The 19,072-nt window shown below is 40.6% G+C and overlaps 1 protein-coding gene across 5 annotated transcripts in view; it reads right to left on the minus strand.

The window, feature by feature from the left end:
• fgf13a (fibroblast growth factor 13a) overlaps positions 1 to 19,072 on the minus strand; it is a 119,174-nt gene that overhangs the window by 9,791 nt on the left and 90,311 nt on the right. For all 5 annotated transcript variants that reach the window (XM_039664711.2, XM_039664710.2, XM_039664709.2 and 2 more), the window contains one exon: positions 14,481 to 14,584. In XM_039664711.2, coding sequence (XP_039520645.1) covers positions 14,481 to 14,584 — 104 coding nt within the window. The remainder of the gene's footprint in view (positions 1 to 14,480; positions 14,585 to 19,072) is intronic.

Below are 19,072 nucleotides of genomic sequence, written 5' to 3' on the forward strand. Positions count from 1 at the left end.
GGCATGGATGAAGGAACATCACCTGCAGCTCGACCTGGCTAAGACTGAGCTTCTTATCCTCCCTGCCTACCCGTCTCTAGAGCACGACTTCACTATCCAACAAGATTCTTCCTCAATCACCCCATCAAGGTCAGTCAGAAATCTTGGAGTAACCTTGGATGATCGGTTGACCTTTGCAGACCACATTTCAAAGACAGCTAGATAATGCAGGTTTACTATGCACAACATCAGGAAGATCAGGCCTTTCCTAAATGAGCATGCAACACAACTTCTCGTTCAGGCCCTAGTCTTTTTTAGGCTTGATTACTTCAATTCTCTTCTGGCTGGACTTCCATCATGTGCAATTAAACCTCTACAAATAATCCAGAATGCTGCAGCTCGTCTGGTCTTCAATAAGCCCAAAAGTGCCCACGTCACTCCTCTGTTCATCCCTATGCCCTGGCTACCACTTGCATCAAGTTCAAGGCGTTGACACTTGCGTACAGGTTGACCACAGGATCAGCTCCCTCCTACTTCCACTAATTAATACAAGTCTACATCCCTTATCCAGAATGCAGAATCCTTGTCAGCATTTAAAAAAACACCTGAAAACTCATCTCTTCCATGAGCACTTAAAAAAATCTGGCTTATGCTACCCCGTGCAATGTCTGAACTTTGTATTTTGTTCGTACTTCCGCATTCCTAAGTTCCTATGGCAATCTATGGGAGTGTCGTAACTCTCTCTCTATGGCTCTGGGTAGCTCCACCTAGAGTGAAATCTCATTGGTCCAAAATTTAATTCAGCATAACTATTAAACATGACATTTTCTGTTTGGATGCAATTGTTTTTAAGCATGATTTGCTAAATTCATTATACAATTGTTAGTTCATAATATTTTTTTTTTTTTTGGGGGGGGGACGACTTGATAAACAGTTTGGATTTTTGAACTTTATATAGATTTTCTTTATAAAGAGTCAGTAAGTTTTGTTTTTTAATGCTCACCAAGGCTGAATTTAATTTAATCAAGAAAAGTAATAATAACAATAATAGTAATAATTTAATCAACAGCAGAAACAGTAACAGTGAAATATAATAATTTAAAATAAGTTTTCTTTTTGAATATATTTTAGAATGTAGTTTATTGTGCTGAATTTTAAGCAGTCATTGCTCCAGTCTAGGGCTCAGGAATGTGTAATAATCTGTTGATTATTTTGATAATGTAGTTCATTCTCGTCCATGGAATGCACCACTTCAGTATTTTACCAGTTAATAGACACGGGCAAATGCAATCGAGTATATGAATTTAATCAAGGAATCGTGACAGCCCTACTCCAGGCTTCAGATGAAAACAGTTGCGCTAATATATGTGTAAATTGGGATACACTTTTTTTTATCAGGATTCTTTGAGTGTTTATTTGAAAATAGAAATATTTTGTAACATTATAAAAATCTTTAGTGTTGCATTTGATCATTTTAATGCATCCTTGTTTAACACAAGTATTCATTTCTTACAAAAAAATCCAAATTGACCTCCAATTCTTTAAAGCTACACTGTGTAACTCTTTTAGTTTATTAGTTTATTCTTAGCTAAAAACACTTAGTTCTTTCAAAAATATGTGTGCTCATTAATGTATATTTACTTTGTTCAAGTAATAAAGTATTCTCGTGAGTGTATAATATGCCTTTGAAAATACATACGGGTAAGGGGTTCTAATGTCGGTCGCCATGTTGTCCCTCCATCTTGAAAGTACATTAGCCAAAGAGGGACATACCCGTTAATTCAAGCTTCGCCTTTCCCGTTTACGTTTCAGTTAACACTCATGGACGAGGTCGAACTGGAAGCCATGTTAATGTTGGACTACATTGGCCACCGTAGTAGTTGAGAGGACACCGAAATCGGAATTGAGAGGAACAGAAACTAATATTCACTGGATGGTCATATATCCTTACACCGCTAGATGGGGGGGAAAAAAATCACACAGTGTAGCTTTAACAATATTACCTACTTAGCAAATACCTGCCCCGGGGTGTTGCCAAGATGGCCAGAAAGCGAACTGACAGGCTTAAAGGTAATTAGTAATAAATGTATATAGACAGATTTTAAGGCAGCAATTCTGAGAGAATGTCTCTTCATCATGTGTCCATTTCAACTGTCACACATCACAGCTGAACAGGAGCAGACTTGAGTCGTCCCTCTGCTCCGGGAGACTCACACAGACACTGAGCTCACACACACACTGACAGGAACATTCCTGATGTCACAGACCAGTTGTGACATCCCACTTCCTCTGGGACAGGCTGTCGGGCCAGCACTGAGCTACATCCCGTAAATAACCAGGAAACAAAGTGTTTGGGGATTGAAAGGACCAGGTCAGCCCAGTCAGAAAGTTTGATCTATGATTACGTGTGAGATCCTACGAGCAGGCACACAGGGACTGATCTGTGATCGATATTTCACCCGTGATAAACATCACCAAAAGCTGGTTAGATGCTACTTCGGTTAGCTAAGAGCACTAAGGCAAAGACACTGTTGGGTTCACTCAGGGTGAAAACTTAAAGGAAGACAGAATCTCATCTCAACACTTCTCATCTATGCTTCCAGTCAGAAGAAATGCTCCCTCACAGACATCCTGCATCTCTTCGCATTAAAGAGATTATGCTATAAAGCTATTCTGTAACAACAGTTAATGTCTCAGCTGAAGGTCATTATAATTACAGCCGAATGGAGCACAAAAGCATTATGTAGAGTGGCTCTCAATAACGACTGGATTGTACCCTACCTTATCAGGAATAATTAATCATAATTATCATAATAAAATAAACAAAAACAAAAGAGTGGAGTGTTAAGAGGATAAGGTCAGGAAACAGGGATGATTGTTAGTGCCATATGCTAACCACTCAATCCAGAAAGCACAATAACACGATGCTTTTAAATGCCTCTCTAAATGTCCTTCCCAGCAAAAGTTCAGAAAAATAAAGGTCTAAAATAAACCAGTCAATGTGTTATATGGCTATGAAGTTGAATAAGCAACGTGCACTTTTGCAAAATTAATCGGCAGCTGTAATAAAAAGAATAAAAAATAAAAAAATCATACACAGACAATATAGTGGCCAGTATAAAATTACAAATAATTTAATTTCTACACTACCATTAGGTGTCAAACTGTAATATTGTGAAATAATGTTACAATTTAAACAGTTCCCTTTCGTTGTCACTCCGAGTTCGGTCGGATGACGACGAATGGTTTCGCTTTATCCTATCAACTTCGCCTATCGACTTCGAGAATTACAAAATGAATTTGCATAGCGTATATCCGCCTTACCTCTTGGGTATAAAAGGAGGATGCCGCAACATGCAGGTATGTTTTTCGCTTCGGTGCCAGGAGTTTTCTTCACTCCTGCAGCCTATTCTCTATCTATCTTCGAGAATCTTTTAGACGGGCAGCTTCCTGTCGGTGTTGGTGTGATGGTGAGTTCCAGCGAGTTTCACATTCCTGCCTGCTGAACTGAAAAGCGTGTGTGTTTCTCCCTGGGTGCTTCAGCACTGCTGCAAGCTTTTTCTCACAAAAAGTGGACGCAGCACATCTTTTTAAAAGACATGTCTTTCTAAAGACGATCTGCCTGTGTATTTCTGAGTGGGGTATTCTGACAGATTCAGCTGATGGGCGCAAGCGCCGTTTTCATGTGTTTGAGCTTCGATCATGCTCAGACAGTGCTTGTGGATGTGTCACGTTCTCCCAGTGGGAAAGTGACCATCACAATGTAACGGTCAAGAATCAATAGAGTGAGAGTCCCCTCATCCACACCCCGATCTATTTTTTCTTCATGTGAGATAATATTTCGGCTGTTGGCCAGGGTGACCTAAGACAGCAGGTCTGGAACTAAACCGATGAAAATTCCTCGGTCCACACCCCGTCTTTCACATTGATACCCGCGTGGTCCCGAGTGAGTTCGCCGGCCTACCCATGGGCTCATTCGCTCCCCCCGGCTGATGAAATCATGTATATCTCCGAATCACAAGGTGAGCTGGTGTCCTCTTGTCTGTGCTTCCATCCTCAGATGTCCTAGCATAACGAGTTTGATCCAGAGTTCACAGCTATGCTTTCCAGGGCTGCCACGAGAATGTCTTCGCCAAATGGTGCTTTTCTCATCGAGAAGACCCCCGGAGGTGTACGATCAGTGTCGTGCTTTCCTTCCTTCAAGATGGGTTGGAGTAAAGGCTGTCTCCATCCACCATCAAAGTCTATGTTGCCGCTATTGCAGCACACCATGACCCTAACGAAAGTAAATCTGTGGGAAAGCACAACCTGATCGTCAGGTTCCTGAGAGGAGCGGTGAGACTAAATCCTCCTCGCCCTCCTCCCGTTCCTTCTCGGGACCTCTCAGTGGTTCTAACTGCCCTGCAGAGTGCTTCCTTTGAGCTTTAGTTCCTGTCTATGAAGACAGTGCTCCTGGTTGCATTGGCCTCCATATCAAGAGGGTAGGGGACCTGCACACATTCTCCATTGACAAAGCATGCCTGGAATTCAGGCCGGCCTACTCTCACGTGATCATGAGACCCCAGGTTCCTACCACATGGATATGTGCCCAAGGTTCCTACCACTCCCTTCCGGGACCAGGTGGTGAACCTGCAAGCGCTGCCCCCAGAGGAGGCAGACCCAGCCTTGGCACTGCTCTGTCCAGTATGCACTCTTCGTGCCTACGTAGATAGGTCGCAGTGTTCAGGACCTCAGTTCAGCTCTGTCTGTTATGGTGGGAAGCTGAAGGGAAAGGCTCTCTCCAAGCAAAGGCTGTCCCACTGGAGAGTGGACTCGATTGCTTTGGCAAACCGGCAGCAAGGTCGTCCATGCCCCCTTGGAGTGACTGCCCACTCCACCCGGAGTGTGGCATCCTCTTGGGCTCTAGCGCATGGCGTCTCTCTAACAGACATCTGCAGAGCTGAGAGGATGGGTGACACCAAACACATTCGCCAGATTCTACAATCTCAGAGTGGAGCCTGTGTCCGCCCATGTACTTGCTTCAACCAGCCGGTACTAGGACCCGCTGAAGTCCACCCACGGACTGGATATGTGCGATATTCTCCTCAGGTGAGCCTTATAAGCCCTGAACAGGGAACGGAGACGTTCCGTCTTCCTGCCACCTTCCGCTGTACCGCTGGAACAGCCGAGTTCAGTCTTGGCTCCTCAGCAAAGAAACATATCTGCATATTGCCCACATCCTCCTTTTATACCCATGAGGTAAGGCGGAGATACGCTATACAAATTTCGCAGCCCATGGCATTTCCTTGCCATTGGCTTGTTTTGTAAAAAAGGCGATAGGATTTCAAAGCGAAACCCCATTCGTCGCCATCCGACGGAACGTCTCCGTTCCCTACTCAGGGAACGAGGGTTACATACATAACCGAGACGTTTTCTATTTAAACATATTATAAAATATCATTTATTCATGTGTTGGCAAAGCTGAATTTTCAACTTAATTACATTACATTACATCTGTGATCCTTCAGATCCATCTAATATCATGATATGGAGCACAAGAAACATTTATTATTATCATCATCAACATTGAAAACAGTTGTGCTGCTTAATAGGTTTGTGGAAACCGCAAGTAAAAAAATTATTAAACTCTTATTTAAAATAAACAAATAAATAGTGTAACTAGTGTCTAATTTCACATGTGTTAACAGTTGCTCTTACTGCATCTTTTTATGCCACTTCAGATCCATTTCTCCATGTAGAGAAAAAAAAAACACTCTTTATAATTATGTTAATATATGAAAATTATTTGTTAATTATTATCCGGGTCACGGTGAAACCGATCTTAAGCTCATATCTGAAATGTGGTACACTTATTGGAGACTGCTGCTTTAGAGAGCTGGTCCTCTGACACTGACTCAGAGAATCATTAATCACTTTCATCCATTAAGGCTGAAATTCACTTTCATAGAAATTCATCTTCCTCCTCTGCGCTTTAAGGTGGCCCTATTATGCTTTTCTGAATATTACCTTTCATGCTGTGTGTAATATAGCTGTTTGTGAAAACATGGCAAATAAAGTTATAAATGAGTCTCCTAAAGGAAAAATAAATTCTGAACTGTCAAAACGAGTCATCAGTAATTCCATTCATACTTCCGTAACGTAACAACGTAATAAATTTGCATAAAGTCCACCTATGACTTTCATTATCTTCCTGTAAACAAAGTCTACTTTCACCCCTACACAAGACGAGGGCATGTCGAGAAGTCGTTCACGTTAGAGCTGAACTAATGTATGCTCTGTTATGATACAACCCTGCATGTGCACCGCAATAAATTAGAAATATACACATGGGTAGACCAATCAGAACAGACTGGGCAATCTGGCCAATAAGAGAAGAGCAAGCTCTGGAAAAAGGAGGGGTTTAGAGAGACTGAATTTTCGCACAAGTCGTTTGAGAATCATTGAAAAATGTGGTGATGTGCATTATAAGAAAATAAACTTTGATGCATGAAAACCTGTTGTAGGAGGCCTCCAAAACAAAATTAGGAACCTTTCAAATAGCATAATAGGGGCACTTTAAGATAAATACATTTTCTCCTGTTTTTTTTTTGTTTTGTTTTGTTTTTTCAGAACATTGAGACTAGGGCCATTCATCATCGATACAGAGGAACAATGCATTACAGAATTGATTTAATAAGCAAGACAGAGCCTCTATTTTGCCTGTAAATGTGGAATACTAGGCCCAAACATGCGAGTCGTGGGTATAAGAATGTGCTACCGTTTCTTTTCAAGAAATGGACACAGCAAGAATTGACACCACAGTGTTAGACAGGAAGTGCCAGAATATTATGCACAATACAAATGTACTTGTACCTCCACGCATACAGAGGAGAAGGGCTGTTATGTCTCAGAGGCATCATTACACACAGCTTCCAGATGGAGTGTGTTAGATGAGAGATGCACTGTGCAGAAACGGCAAACACATTTTTTTAATTTTCCATGCCATTTTATCACCAACAGTGATGAAAATTGCAGTAATCAGCGGCATCATTTAAAAAACGCTGGAGAACAGATATAACACAGCAGATATTTTTTGGACACCCACTGATGTCCTGCGGAGAACAGAGATTATGCACATCAAATTAAAGCACATATACTTGCAAACAAAGAAACAAAGATAAGAGAGAGAATGTGCACTGTGATGTCATGAGAGATATTAATCTCCCATTTAGCTCTTCACTATCCACCTTTTTATTTAATACAGGGAATATTCCATCACATGGGAAAAACACTCGCAGATATTTCTAAAACCAACAAATAAAATCGATGTTGGTTTCGTCTGAAACAGTTTTGGAGGGATGAAATCATTGACTGAAACAATTAGCGATTCTTCAGTGATGCTAAACTTTCCTTGAACTGGTTTCTCACCTGTGAACAACATCCTGAACAACATACAAACTTTTAAATAACTAATTGTAATTACAAAAACTTTATTTTGGGATTCAGTTTTTTGGCTAAATGAAACCTTCGGTTTTGGGGTTTCAGGATTTTCATAGTACAAATACATGGTGTCAACAGAATGTATGACAGCTAAAATAAAAGAGCAGATATTGAGGTGTTGTAGGCAGCGCTTTGCGTTCAAGTTGATTCTATCTCCAAGTGTAATTATATCAGGAGCTGCAGTCATGCTGTTGCCAGCTCACTGATTCGTATCTAATATCTTTTCCTCTGGCAGGGGATATCCCGCATTGCCCCTCCTTCCCTTCTCCCAAAGGGAATCCCCCTCCCTGACAGAGAAGCATGAAGAGATGTTTGTGTGTGTGTTCGAAATAGAAAGAGTTTCTAATTGGTCTTCATACAGTATGTGTGTAGGTGCTCTATCTTCTGTCATTCGCTCAACTCCATCCTTACAACCAATGTTTTCTTTACCTTCCTCTTTCAGCCTTATTGCTTTTTCCTCTTTTGATCCATCCTCCATTAGATCTCCCCCTCTGTCTTCCAATATCTTTTTCAACCACTAACCTAGTTTATTTTCGCCTCTCTAGCCATCTTCTCCATTTTTCTCGAAGATTCTTCTTTCCTTTTGGCCTCTGTATATGGGCGCACCCTCCATTTCCTCATCATCCCTTTCTCGATCTATCTCATTACTTTACCCACTCTCCCTCATCCAACTCCAATTCCATTTATGGAAAAGAAGTAAATGGGGAAGCTGACAGAATCTATTCCAGTCAGAGGCTGATCTTCCCTTCTCCACTGCCAGGTAACCAGGTCTCTTTCACCCGCACCTCATCATTCCCTCTGGCTCAATCACCTATCTGAAGAATTATCATTTAAGCTCAAGACAGAGCCGATCAGCCCTATACGCATACTACGCAAGTTGCGTAGGGCCCCGCAAATTACTCAAGGCTCCGCCTCCACCTTGTGTCAAAACGCGCCAATCAAATTCGACAACGTCAATTAAAAGATTAAGCGGAACTATCCTTCTGGTCACGAAGAGAGAGAAAAAAAAACCCCATGTGAGTGAATTGCGGGAACAGCAATCAGGTAGACATGTGTTCTCTACTCTCCAAGTTGATGTCAACAACGAACAGTAAAATTAAGTTGATGAAACGGTGTTTGTTTATAAACTGCAACTCAGAAATATAACCGTTTCGCATGTGCACTTTCCAGCAAAACATCTGTGTGGACCAGTACCAGTACACAAAACAATCTAATTTAATGGTAGAAAGTGTCCTATATGGTCTGAATTCTCCCCTTGCCGAATAGTTTATGGCCACTACAGAAGGACACTGTGTCTGTGCTCTCTCTGTAGTCTGTGGCCTCCAAATATTGATGTGCCTGTCTCTGCTGTTCCAAATGACCCAACACTAAACTGATTTTCGACTTCAAATGCGGCCAATGTGCATCAACTCAACTGTCATCTGATTAACTGTTCATTTGTAATATGTTGTGATGAAATCATTCATATTTGCAAGGTTGTTTTAATATTTGATGTGCTCACTGATTAAACAGCAGGTATTATAATTAAACAACTTAGCATTGGATAATGTGGTTCTTTAAATGCAAAGAGAAAATGTGCAGAGAACAGAAAATATGTTTAATTGATTTCCTCTCTCCCTCGCTCTGTCAAGCTGATGGAAGAATACATTTGCTCTCAGACATACACTCACTCATGCATTAATTCTCTTTCTATTATTTTCGGCCTTCTTATCACAAACACACAGATTGCAAAAACACACACAACGTTTTAACGAGTTGCTATGGGGATGCTACGGTGTTCTGGGTGGTCACTGACCAAACAAATTCAGATTCATTTTGTAATATTAGTGTGCATTTAAACCTGGTTATAGTGCTCAATATGAGGGAACCTTGATTAACTTTACAACAACATGCCATGGGGCAGCAGAGGTTACAGACCATCACTATGCTTTCAAGTGATAAAAAAAAAAAAAATGCATCCATCCATCCATCCATCATCTTCCGCTTATCCAGGGCCAGGTTGCAGGGGCAGCAGTCTAAGCAGAGATGCCCAGACTTCCCTCTCCCTAGACCCATCCTCCAGCTCTTCCGGGGGGACACCGAGGCGTTCCCAGGCCAGCCGGGAGACATAATCCCTCCAGCGTGTCCTAGGTCTTCCCCGGGGTCTCCTACCAGTGGGAAGTGCCCGGAACACCTTCCCGGGAAGGCGTCCAGGAGGCATCCGGAACAGATGCCCGAGCCACCTGACCCCTCTCGATGTGGAGGAGCAGCGGCTCTACTCTGAGCTCCTCCCGAGTGACCGAGCTTCTCACCCTATCTCTAAGGGATCACCCAGCCACCCTGAGGAGAAAGCTCCTTTTGACCACCTGTACCCAGGATCTTGTCTTTTCGGTCATGACCCAAAGCTCATGATCATAGGTGATCGTAGGAATGTAGATTGACCAGTAAATTCAGAGTTTCGCCTCAGTTCCTTCACCACGACAAACCGGTACATCGACCACATTACTCCAGAATCTACACTGATCTGTCTGTCAATCTCCCGTTCCATCCTTCCCTCACTCATGAACAAAACCCCAAGATACTTCAACTGAGGACTTGAGGCAAGATCTCTCCACCCACCTGAAGTGGGCAAGCGACCCTTTTCCGACTAATTCATTCATGGACTGCCAAATTAATCTTTGGTTAAGTTCATACAATAAAAGGTCATTGTGCATCTTTTCTTCAATCTGACAATCCGAGTAATTCTCTGCTGATGATCGACTGTGTTGTACTAAAAACTGAAAAGAACAATTATTTGAAACAGAAATATTTTAGCAGGATCATACGTCTTTACTGTTACCTTCGATTAGTTTTAAACTTAATTTTATATCCACGCTGAATACAAGCGATTTCTTTCAAATCATACTGATCCCAAACTTTTGAACGATAGAGTAGATATAACTAAAGTCAACACTATAGAAAAGGGAAAAGCAGCAGCACAAGAGCAGTATCCTCGCAGTATCCTCTTATGCCAGATGAAAGCTCTCCAACACTGTAAGCACTGGATTACTTCACAGAGCTACTGTATACTCCTTAAGATCCACACAGTTCAGTTCACACTTCCATTAAAGAAAAAAAAAAAAAATCCACAAAATTGAAAGGTAGATCCAATATCGGACAATTACGATGATTTTGATTCACAATGGAGGGGACAAAACTGCAGGAAAATGAATACAGGGAGTAAATGAAGATGAATGTTCAAAGACTTACAGTATGCAAATTAACACTCTCCAGGATTAACAGTTCCAGCTGGAATAAAATATTTATACCTACAGAACCTTGCTGTGCTGTCACTCAGGGAACCTGTTAAATATAGCCTTCATCCTTCTGCCTTCGACCAGGATGCCACATGGAAAACGCAACGTTACTGTTGTGCAGAACAGAGCTTTAATTTAATGAGCACTCTGGCACATGTGTTTTAATTACAGATGCTGAGGCATACATCATTAAAGTCACTGAGCGGGAACAGAGAACCACCATGAATGAATGTGCTTGTGTTCGGGATGTGTAGTAGTTCTAGGTGTGCGTGTGTGTGTGTGTTTAGATCCCGCTGCTTCCCTATATCATCAGGATATGTCACGGCTGCATCACACCAAACGTTATGATCAGACTTCATGCAAGAGTCTCTTGTCTGCTAGCTTGGTTTTGTCTATCTCCTGCCTGCTGTGAGCGAGTCCAGCCCGAAGCTTCCTGGAAACAGAAGATTTGGAAAACTCATCTGTCCTCCGATTTCAGAGCAAGGTGGAGAAGAACCTCTCCTTAAGGGAAGGGACTTAATCATCTGGACAAACAACTATGAATCAATAATGATAACTATTCACAATTATTGCACCAGTCAAAAAAAATGTACTTGGATGTACTTTTGAACATTTAGAGCAATTACAAACAGTCCTCCAAATCAACATACTGTATTATGCTAATTACAGATGAGTTCACGAGTGCTGGAGGATATTATGAAAGCACTGGGTCTTATCCATCTTTTGCTGAAGCTGAATAAAATGATAGGGACTGGTGTACATTCACACAACCCACATACTGCCTTGCCTGCATCACCATAGTAACCAAGACGAATGCCAGAGTGCCGACATTTCGCCTGGTACAGGCAGGCGTGAGGTCAGGACTGTGAGGGGGTGAGAGGGGCAATAGGGCGGCCCAGCCACAGCCAGTAAACAAACATTTCTAAGCCATCTACCCTGTAATCACGCCACTTAGTGTGCGGGCTGTGCATAATAAAAACTATGAGTGTGGAGCTGAGGTTACGATGACATCTTGAATTATTTGTCACAGCTGTAACTTAACTCATTTTCTTGACAGTACGCCATATGGGGAGAGGGGGTGTGAGAATACTCACACAATGGAGGCATCATCTGTTTATATGGATAAATCTGTGAAACACTGTGCAGTGTTCTTGAAAGTGACAAAAAAAAATTTCAGTACAGTAAAGGCCCTTGCACACCGAGTCATTTCCGTATGCGTTTTTTCGTTTTCGTGATTCGGTGGCTCTGAATTGTCAAAACACCATTCAAACTGCTTGCTACGGATGCAAAACAAAACAGAAAATTGAACCCAATCCAATTTTTTAGGCGGTGTGCAAGTGCGATTGATATAACGCAAGGTCGTATTTATTTTTTAACGTGTGAAAATTTCAGACGCGAATTTCGGACTCAGTGTGCATGGGCCTTAAGGGGGATTAAGGAGCAAGAATGCATCTTAAAGGCTACGTGACCATTTGATCTCGGGTCACATGGAGGTCTGTTTATACGGAGTGTCTGATATCAGGATCTGGCAGTAGATGAGTGATGCGTGTATGGTAATGGAGAGAGTTGATTGACAAGTGATCAGGTGTTGGTCTGTGATGAAGCAGCTTGGTGTGATTTCCCCCCTTGTTTTAAAGCAGTCATGAACTGAAAAATCAAGTTTTCCTTGAGGTTTTAACATTTAAGAGGTCATCATATTATAATAATAATATCATATATTATTAATAATAATAACATCATATTATAATCATATATATTATATAAATATAATATTCTAATAATATTCTAATATCAGAACTGAAAACTTCCTTGTTGGTCCAAAATCAGCTTTTATTGTAACCAGGCCCAGTGAACGACTCATTTACATGTATTCATTTAGCTGATGCTTTTATCCAAAGCGACTTACAATTGCTATATATGTCAGAGGTCGCACGCCTCTGGAGCAACTAGGGGTTAAGTGTCTTGCTCAGGGACACATTGGTGTCTCACAGTGGATTCGAACCCGGGTCTCTCACACCACGGGCATGTGTCTTATCCACTGCAACGTCCCCATGACTCATCCTAGAACATCTTTATAACATAAGGTAGTGAAAGACTGCCTCTGCAGAAGAAAATCAACTGGCCCACTGGAGTAAGTAAGATGAGGAAAAGAGAAGAGCACAGGGTCACTCACTGAACTAAAAATAACATTACCTTCCAAAGGATCCTAATGCTAGGAGTGTGGATATTTATTTTCAACAAATGTGAATGTCTCAGTTGAACATTATTCCAATTTGGTACAATTCACTGGATTCTTTAGTAAATCAATCCACAAACTCAGCGCAGACTTTGCAGGCTTTTATGAGATGGACTTGCCACAACATGCAAGGATACCTGTTCACTGATGCCTGACCTGTGACCAGTGATTTCTGATGTAATGATTCATGTCAGATGTTCTTTGTCCTATCAGTAAATCAAACCAGTGACCAACTTCACATTGTTTCTCTTCGTATGGTGTAAACTGTAAATAATATGTTATTTAAAATGGATTGAATTTTATATAGAAAGTGGTCAAAGAACACTCTGTTTACAATAGCTGTCAATCAAACTGCTGCACGCTAGAGCTATCAATCAATCAGCAATCAATCAGAGTTCTGGACTCTCGTCAAATCTCCTGTTAGAATCAACTAATCTCTTATTTATATATGTTTGCGCTGTTAATTATGATGAAAACATTAGTTATGATGAAAGTGTGCAGAAATGATGCAATGATGATATCGCTGCATTCACGCGCTCAACATGTCTGTGATTGTCTACAGTGATCACCAGTCATCACAGCAAACTTTCATGCCACGATCTTAATTTAGTGCCATAGACAGTGTTGGGAAAGTTCAATTTCTACATGAACTAGTTCAAAGTTCATTTCACACATTTTAAAATGAACTAGTTCATAGTTCTTTTTTCCATATGCTTTTTTCCAGCTGCTTCTTCTTTTTATTATTATTATTATTGCCACAGCCCATATACAACCAGAGACAACAATTATTTTATCGACGGGCAAAGTTTGCACAGAAATGTAAGATTTTTCCCATCCTCACCGACCTAGTCAAGAAACGCCTCCTCGCTCGCTGCTTTGTCGAAGGTGGCCGTGGTGCGACACTGGTGTCTTGTGTTACCAGATTGGGTGTTTTTTTTTGCTACATATTAAGGCCTGTTTACGGTGAGTTTTAGCTGGGTTTTCTCCTGGAAGACTCTATATAAATCTGGAAACCTATTGAACGAAGTTAAACTGAGAGAGCGTGCATTCACAGACACCAGAACAGTAATACAGTACGTTCAGTTCACGTTCGCCCAAAATATGAATGAGTTCATGAAAGCGTTCAGGCACAACACTGGCCATAGATCTGATTGTAATGTTAATTATAACTTTACATGATTAGTTAACCTTGAGAGCTTTAAAAGCATGCTAAAAGATTTGAGAGAGTTCCACATTTAATACTAGCTATTTCACATGCAAAGCCAATCACAGCACCATTTACACTAAAGTCTCACAGCACACGTCCCTTCAAACAGAGCGTTCAAAACCAGAGGGCAAAAATAAGGGTAGGAAAAATGCCTTTTATTTCTACATTACGACAATTTTTAAAGTAAAATCATACTAACATTATAAATGCACCCCAAGAAACATTATGAAACAATAAAACAATGCTGTTCATGACCCCTTTAAAACATAAACAAACTTCTATATAGGAACTTGCAGTAACTTACTGATGTATACAGGTAGCCCTCACTGTTCATGGCCAGATAGAGTTTGGTCTGAACTCCCTGGATGGCCACCACTCGCAAGCCCACTGGGATGAGATTGAACATGGCTGTATAGGAAACAAGAAAAGACAATTATATTTTCAAACATTTATGCAGAGTACAGCTAATTAATTAGGATATCACCATCATGTATTTTATATAGTAACCTATAGCTGTATTTCTTAAACAATAGTTCGCAAGACCGATTTAAGTGGGTCGCAGAATTTTTTTGTCAAATAAACAAAACACGTAATTCTAAATGTTTTTGAGACTGTTATTCTGAAAGGCATGCGTGAAGTGCAGTTTAAGTAATTAATGCCAGAGGAAAACGTGGTGTTCTGATTCAGTATCTGCTGTCAGATGAGTTGTTGTCAATCATTATTCTAATTTCTAACATAATTTTTCGTTATTAACTTTATAACTGAGATGGTTTGAGTTCATTTGAAGTGTTCACATGCATAGCAAAATTCTTGCATAGCCCCCAGAAATTAATAAAGTGTCACTGAGAGGTGGACATACCACAAAAATGTAAGCAGAATGAGTCTGAGAATGCAGATATGCATCCTCATCATAAATAATCTGGTGGTATCTGTCTATTTGTTTTTTTAGTAGAAAAATTGCTTCAGAGAGAAAAAAAGTTATTAAGTACAGGAAAAAGGATTTTGAAACCTTTTTTTTGTTGAATAATGCTTTGTTCTGGTTAAATTTACTGCCGCCTCTTTAACATGCTTCCTCGTTTTCCCTTTCACACACGCTCTCTCTGTCTGTCTTGTTTCACACTCTTCCCTCTGTCTCTTTGACACATTCTCTCTCTTTTGAGCAGAGTTAGTGAGCTGCGCAGGGCTCGGGCTTCAGGGTACCACTGGCTGTGCCAACTCTCCTCACACCTTTGTCCCCCCCATCACCATGTAAGCCATAAAGCTGACAATCTCTCCCATCCACACAGCCTCTTTCTGCCAGTGGGAAGAGTGAAGCAGCCAGCCAGCCAGCCACCCCTGACACTGGGAGTATTTGAGGAACATAAGCTTGGGAAGAAAACAGCACAAGCTTTTTGAAAGAAAAAAAAAAGTGTGAGCCATTTCACTGGTTATGTAACCTAGCTTGATTAAAAAAAAAACACAAGAAGGAAACAAACTTGTAAAGCGAAAGGCTGCTTTTTTTAAAGAGAAAGAAAGAGTAAATGTGTGTGTGTGTGTGTGTGTGTGTGTGTGTGTGTGTGTGTGTGTGTGTGTGTGTGTGTGTGTATAAAGAAATCAATGCACACTGATCTAGATTACCAAATATATACTGCCTTGATGGCAATCGCACAAGATATTAAAGAACAAGATTTTGAGTTAAGAATATATACTTGCGTCACCTATCCTTCATCTCTTCACTATAAAATGAACATTTTGTCACGTACTCTCAGACTCTGGTCAACAAAAAAAACTGGTCAACAAAAAAGCGAATTATTATGTAATTTATTTTTTAAAAGTTTTCTTATCAACTATTTATCCTTCTGTCACTGAACCCATAAGACTTTTGTTCAAAACGCAAATAAAGATATTTGAATGAAACCTGACTGTTCTCTATCCCTCCATGAAAGTATATTTGAAAAAGCGATCATGATATAAAGAGATCATTTCCCAAAACAGGGCTTAGATTAGGACAGGATAAGGCTTTAGTTCAACTAGGACATTTAAGTAGCTTTTCAATACGTGCCTTAGAAAAAACAATACTGGTGGTGGGAATCTTGGGACAAAACAATGGCACTGACATATTTTTTTTATAATAATATAACTGGTACAGCCAATTATTTTTCCTCTTCTGGCTGGAAACGTGTCATATGGGTTCTCATATTTGTCGTGTTTCCGTCGTTGGTTTTATTCCACAAAGGCTGCAACTAGTGCGGCTCTTGTCCAGCTCCTTTCCCCTTCAACTTCAGAAGCCAAAATATTTCCACATTTTTTGTTTTGTTTTGAAAATCGATTATTTGACATTTGTGAATCGATTCAGGATCGTCCACGTCCGCATCGCGATGCATCGAGAATTGATTTTTTTCCCCACCCCTAGTAAGTAAGGTGCTATATAAATGAATAGCTGAAACAAAACGCTTTAAGAAGAATGAAAGTTGAGAAATGAAAGTTGTTTAGAACTAAATAAAGTGATTTCAAAATTTAGATTTTTGAATGAAGTATCCCTTTAAAGGAAAAAATGTCCACCTAAAAAAAAACATTTGTCAATATTTACACTCTCTAATTTATAATCTGTCTGAATGAACAACTTTAACTCAGCCCACATTCATACTTCCTCATTCTCCAGAGAGAACATAAACAGTAACCCCTTCTGCCTTTCATCGTAAACATGAAAGCTCTTGATTAATTTTTTTTTTCTTTCCTGCAGAGCTCAATAGATGGCCATGTTGCGATTTTATACAACAGTCCAGAGATTTCTCCATCCCCTCTAATCCAACATCAAGGTCCTTCCTCTTCTCTCTGAACCCCTCTGACACCAGCCAGGTCCACCTGTAGAGATCAGCCCTTTTCCTGCTCTGTGCTTTACAGCCACTGAGTTCATATGAAGAGTTTTTATGCACACATAACCACAGGGTTACGGCAGACTTCATTTCAGAGGGATTAACAGAGCTTGGTCGCTGGGGGTTGTGGAGAGAAGACTCAATTACTCACACCTAATAGAGCACCTGAGCACAGAGATTTGGGAAGATCAAGAGGGCACAATAATCTTCTCTGCAAAAACGCTAATATAACAACCATCAGAATTCAAAAAAGCACTTCTCCTACAGCACCAATCACTGAAAACATGGGTGAAAAACCTTAAAGTTCACATATAACATTACTGCCTGGTTTCACAGACACAGCAAAGTTGCTTTGTGTTAACTTGCAAAGTTCCGGCATATTGATTAGGAATTGAATTAAGCTCTAAAACTCTGCACAGAGACATAATCCAATATAGCAGCCATACCTGACATTCACTGCCCAGAATGAGCTTTTGTCCTGACTCCTGTTCCTCCAAAAAGCTCTTCACAGTCAGACTTGAGAGATGGAAAGGCTGATTTTCAATAAGATCTTTGTCTACTTTCCAACCCCCTGGCCCAATTTCATATAATAAAATCAAATATGATCCACCGTTAGCAAATGGGAATGGGAGCTTCTCATTATCGCTGTCATTTCTCACAAAGTTAGAAAAACATTTATTTTTATTTATTTATTTAACTTTTTTTTTTTAAGTAAAGGGATTTGCCAACCTCCATTATTTATAGCAGAATGGCATGACTTCAGGGCAAAAATAATTAGTATTTGGCTGAGATATGCTGTAACACACATTAAACCTGGCACTTATGTGATATTTAAGTGATTTAAGTGAAGCAATGACATAACTTGGCACTTCACTGAAGTGCAAAGAACAACAGTCAAAGAGATATGGTAAGAGGCATACACCAATAGAGTAAAGACAGCATTGGAGCAGACCCTCATCCCTATCTCACACACACACACACACACACACACACACACCAAGAGAAGAGCCAAGAGGACTGCACTGCGTCGCTATGGAGACACGGGCACCAAGCTCCTAACAATTCTATTTTTGTAGCGTGAGAGATAGAAGCTCCCTGTTTTCCCACTTCTCCTCTCCAGCAACAGCTTTTCATTCTCTCCACAAAATAAGGGAGTGTGGTGGGAAAAGCAGGTCAGCTTCTATTATCTAATCTCACCCCTATATAACTCATTTTACCTTACAGTCAATCACACAGGGGAAGAATACAGACAAGAAAATAAATGAGCATGCAATGAAGGAGGAGTGGCCAATTGCACCAGTGCAACTCAAGGGTGAGTAAAACATGTATACTTGAGTCAAACAACCACTATTTAAATTCAGGAAGGGGGTGTTCTTACCAATTAGCATGGCTCTTCATGTTAAACATTGTTTACAAATGTGTGTTAATCTAGATGAGCTTGATGAATGAGAGGATTTGGAGCCTTGAGTGATCACAGTTCCAAATGACTCCGATCACCACAAACTCATTTGCTCGACATGAGCGTCATCTTCACCCAGTGACTAATTGAATAGAGAGTCAAGCTAATTTACAGGCCCCAGAATGCCACAGACACTTAGCGTCAGTGAGATATAGCACATATTAAATTAGAGCTCTGCCAACCAGCCAGCCGTCTCCTATACGCAGTATAGCTCTAACACCGACTGGGTGACGCCGCACTTGCCTACGGACTAAATAATTCACACTTGCATGTGCCCAGTAAGATGACTTCAAATGGCACAAATAATTTGTGGATGAAAGCGGAGAAAAAATAGTTTCTCAGGCATTATGGACATCTGCCTAAAATATTTCTCTTGTACTTGGGATTTCCAGCTACATTAACTGTGCTTTCAGAATAATTGTTTTCTGAAGAATGGTAGTTTTATGCGACTGCTCCTGGTGAATTTTCCATTTCAGGATAATACAGAACTGACCCTCTTAACTCTTCTGACCAATACAGGAACTGAAAAGGTATTATAAATTGCAAAGCTGAAGCTGTCTAGAAGTGTAGGTATAAGGCAGA

This window comes from Pimephales promelas, chromosome 9 (assembly GCF_988280905.1).
Source record: "Pimephales promelas chromosome 9, fPimPro1.hap1.1, whole genome shotgun sequence".
Taxonomy (NCBI): Eukaryota; Metazoa; Chordata; class Actinopteri; order Cypriniformes; family Leuciscidae; genus Pimephales; species Pimephales promelas.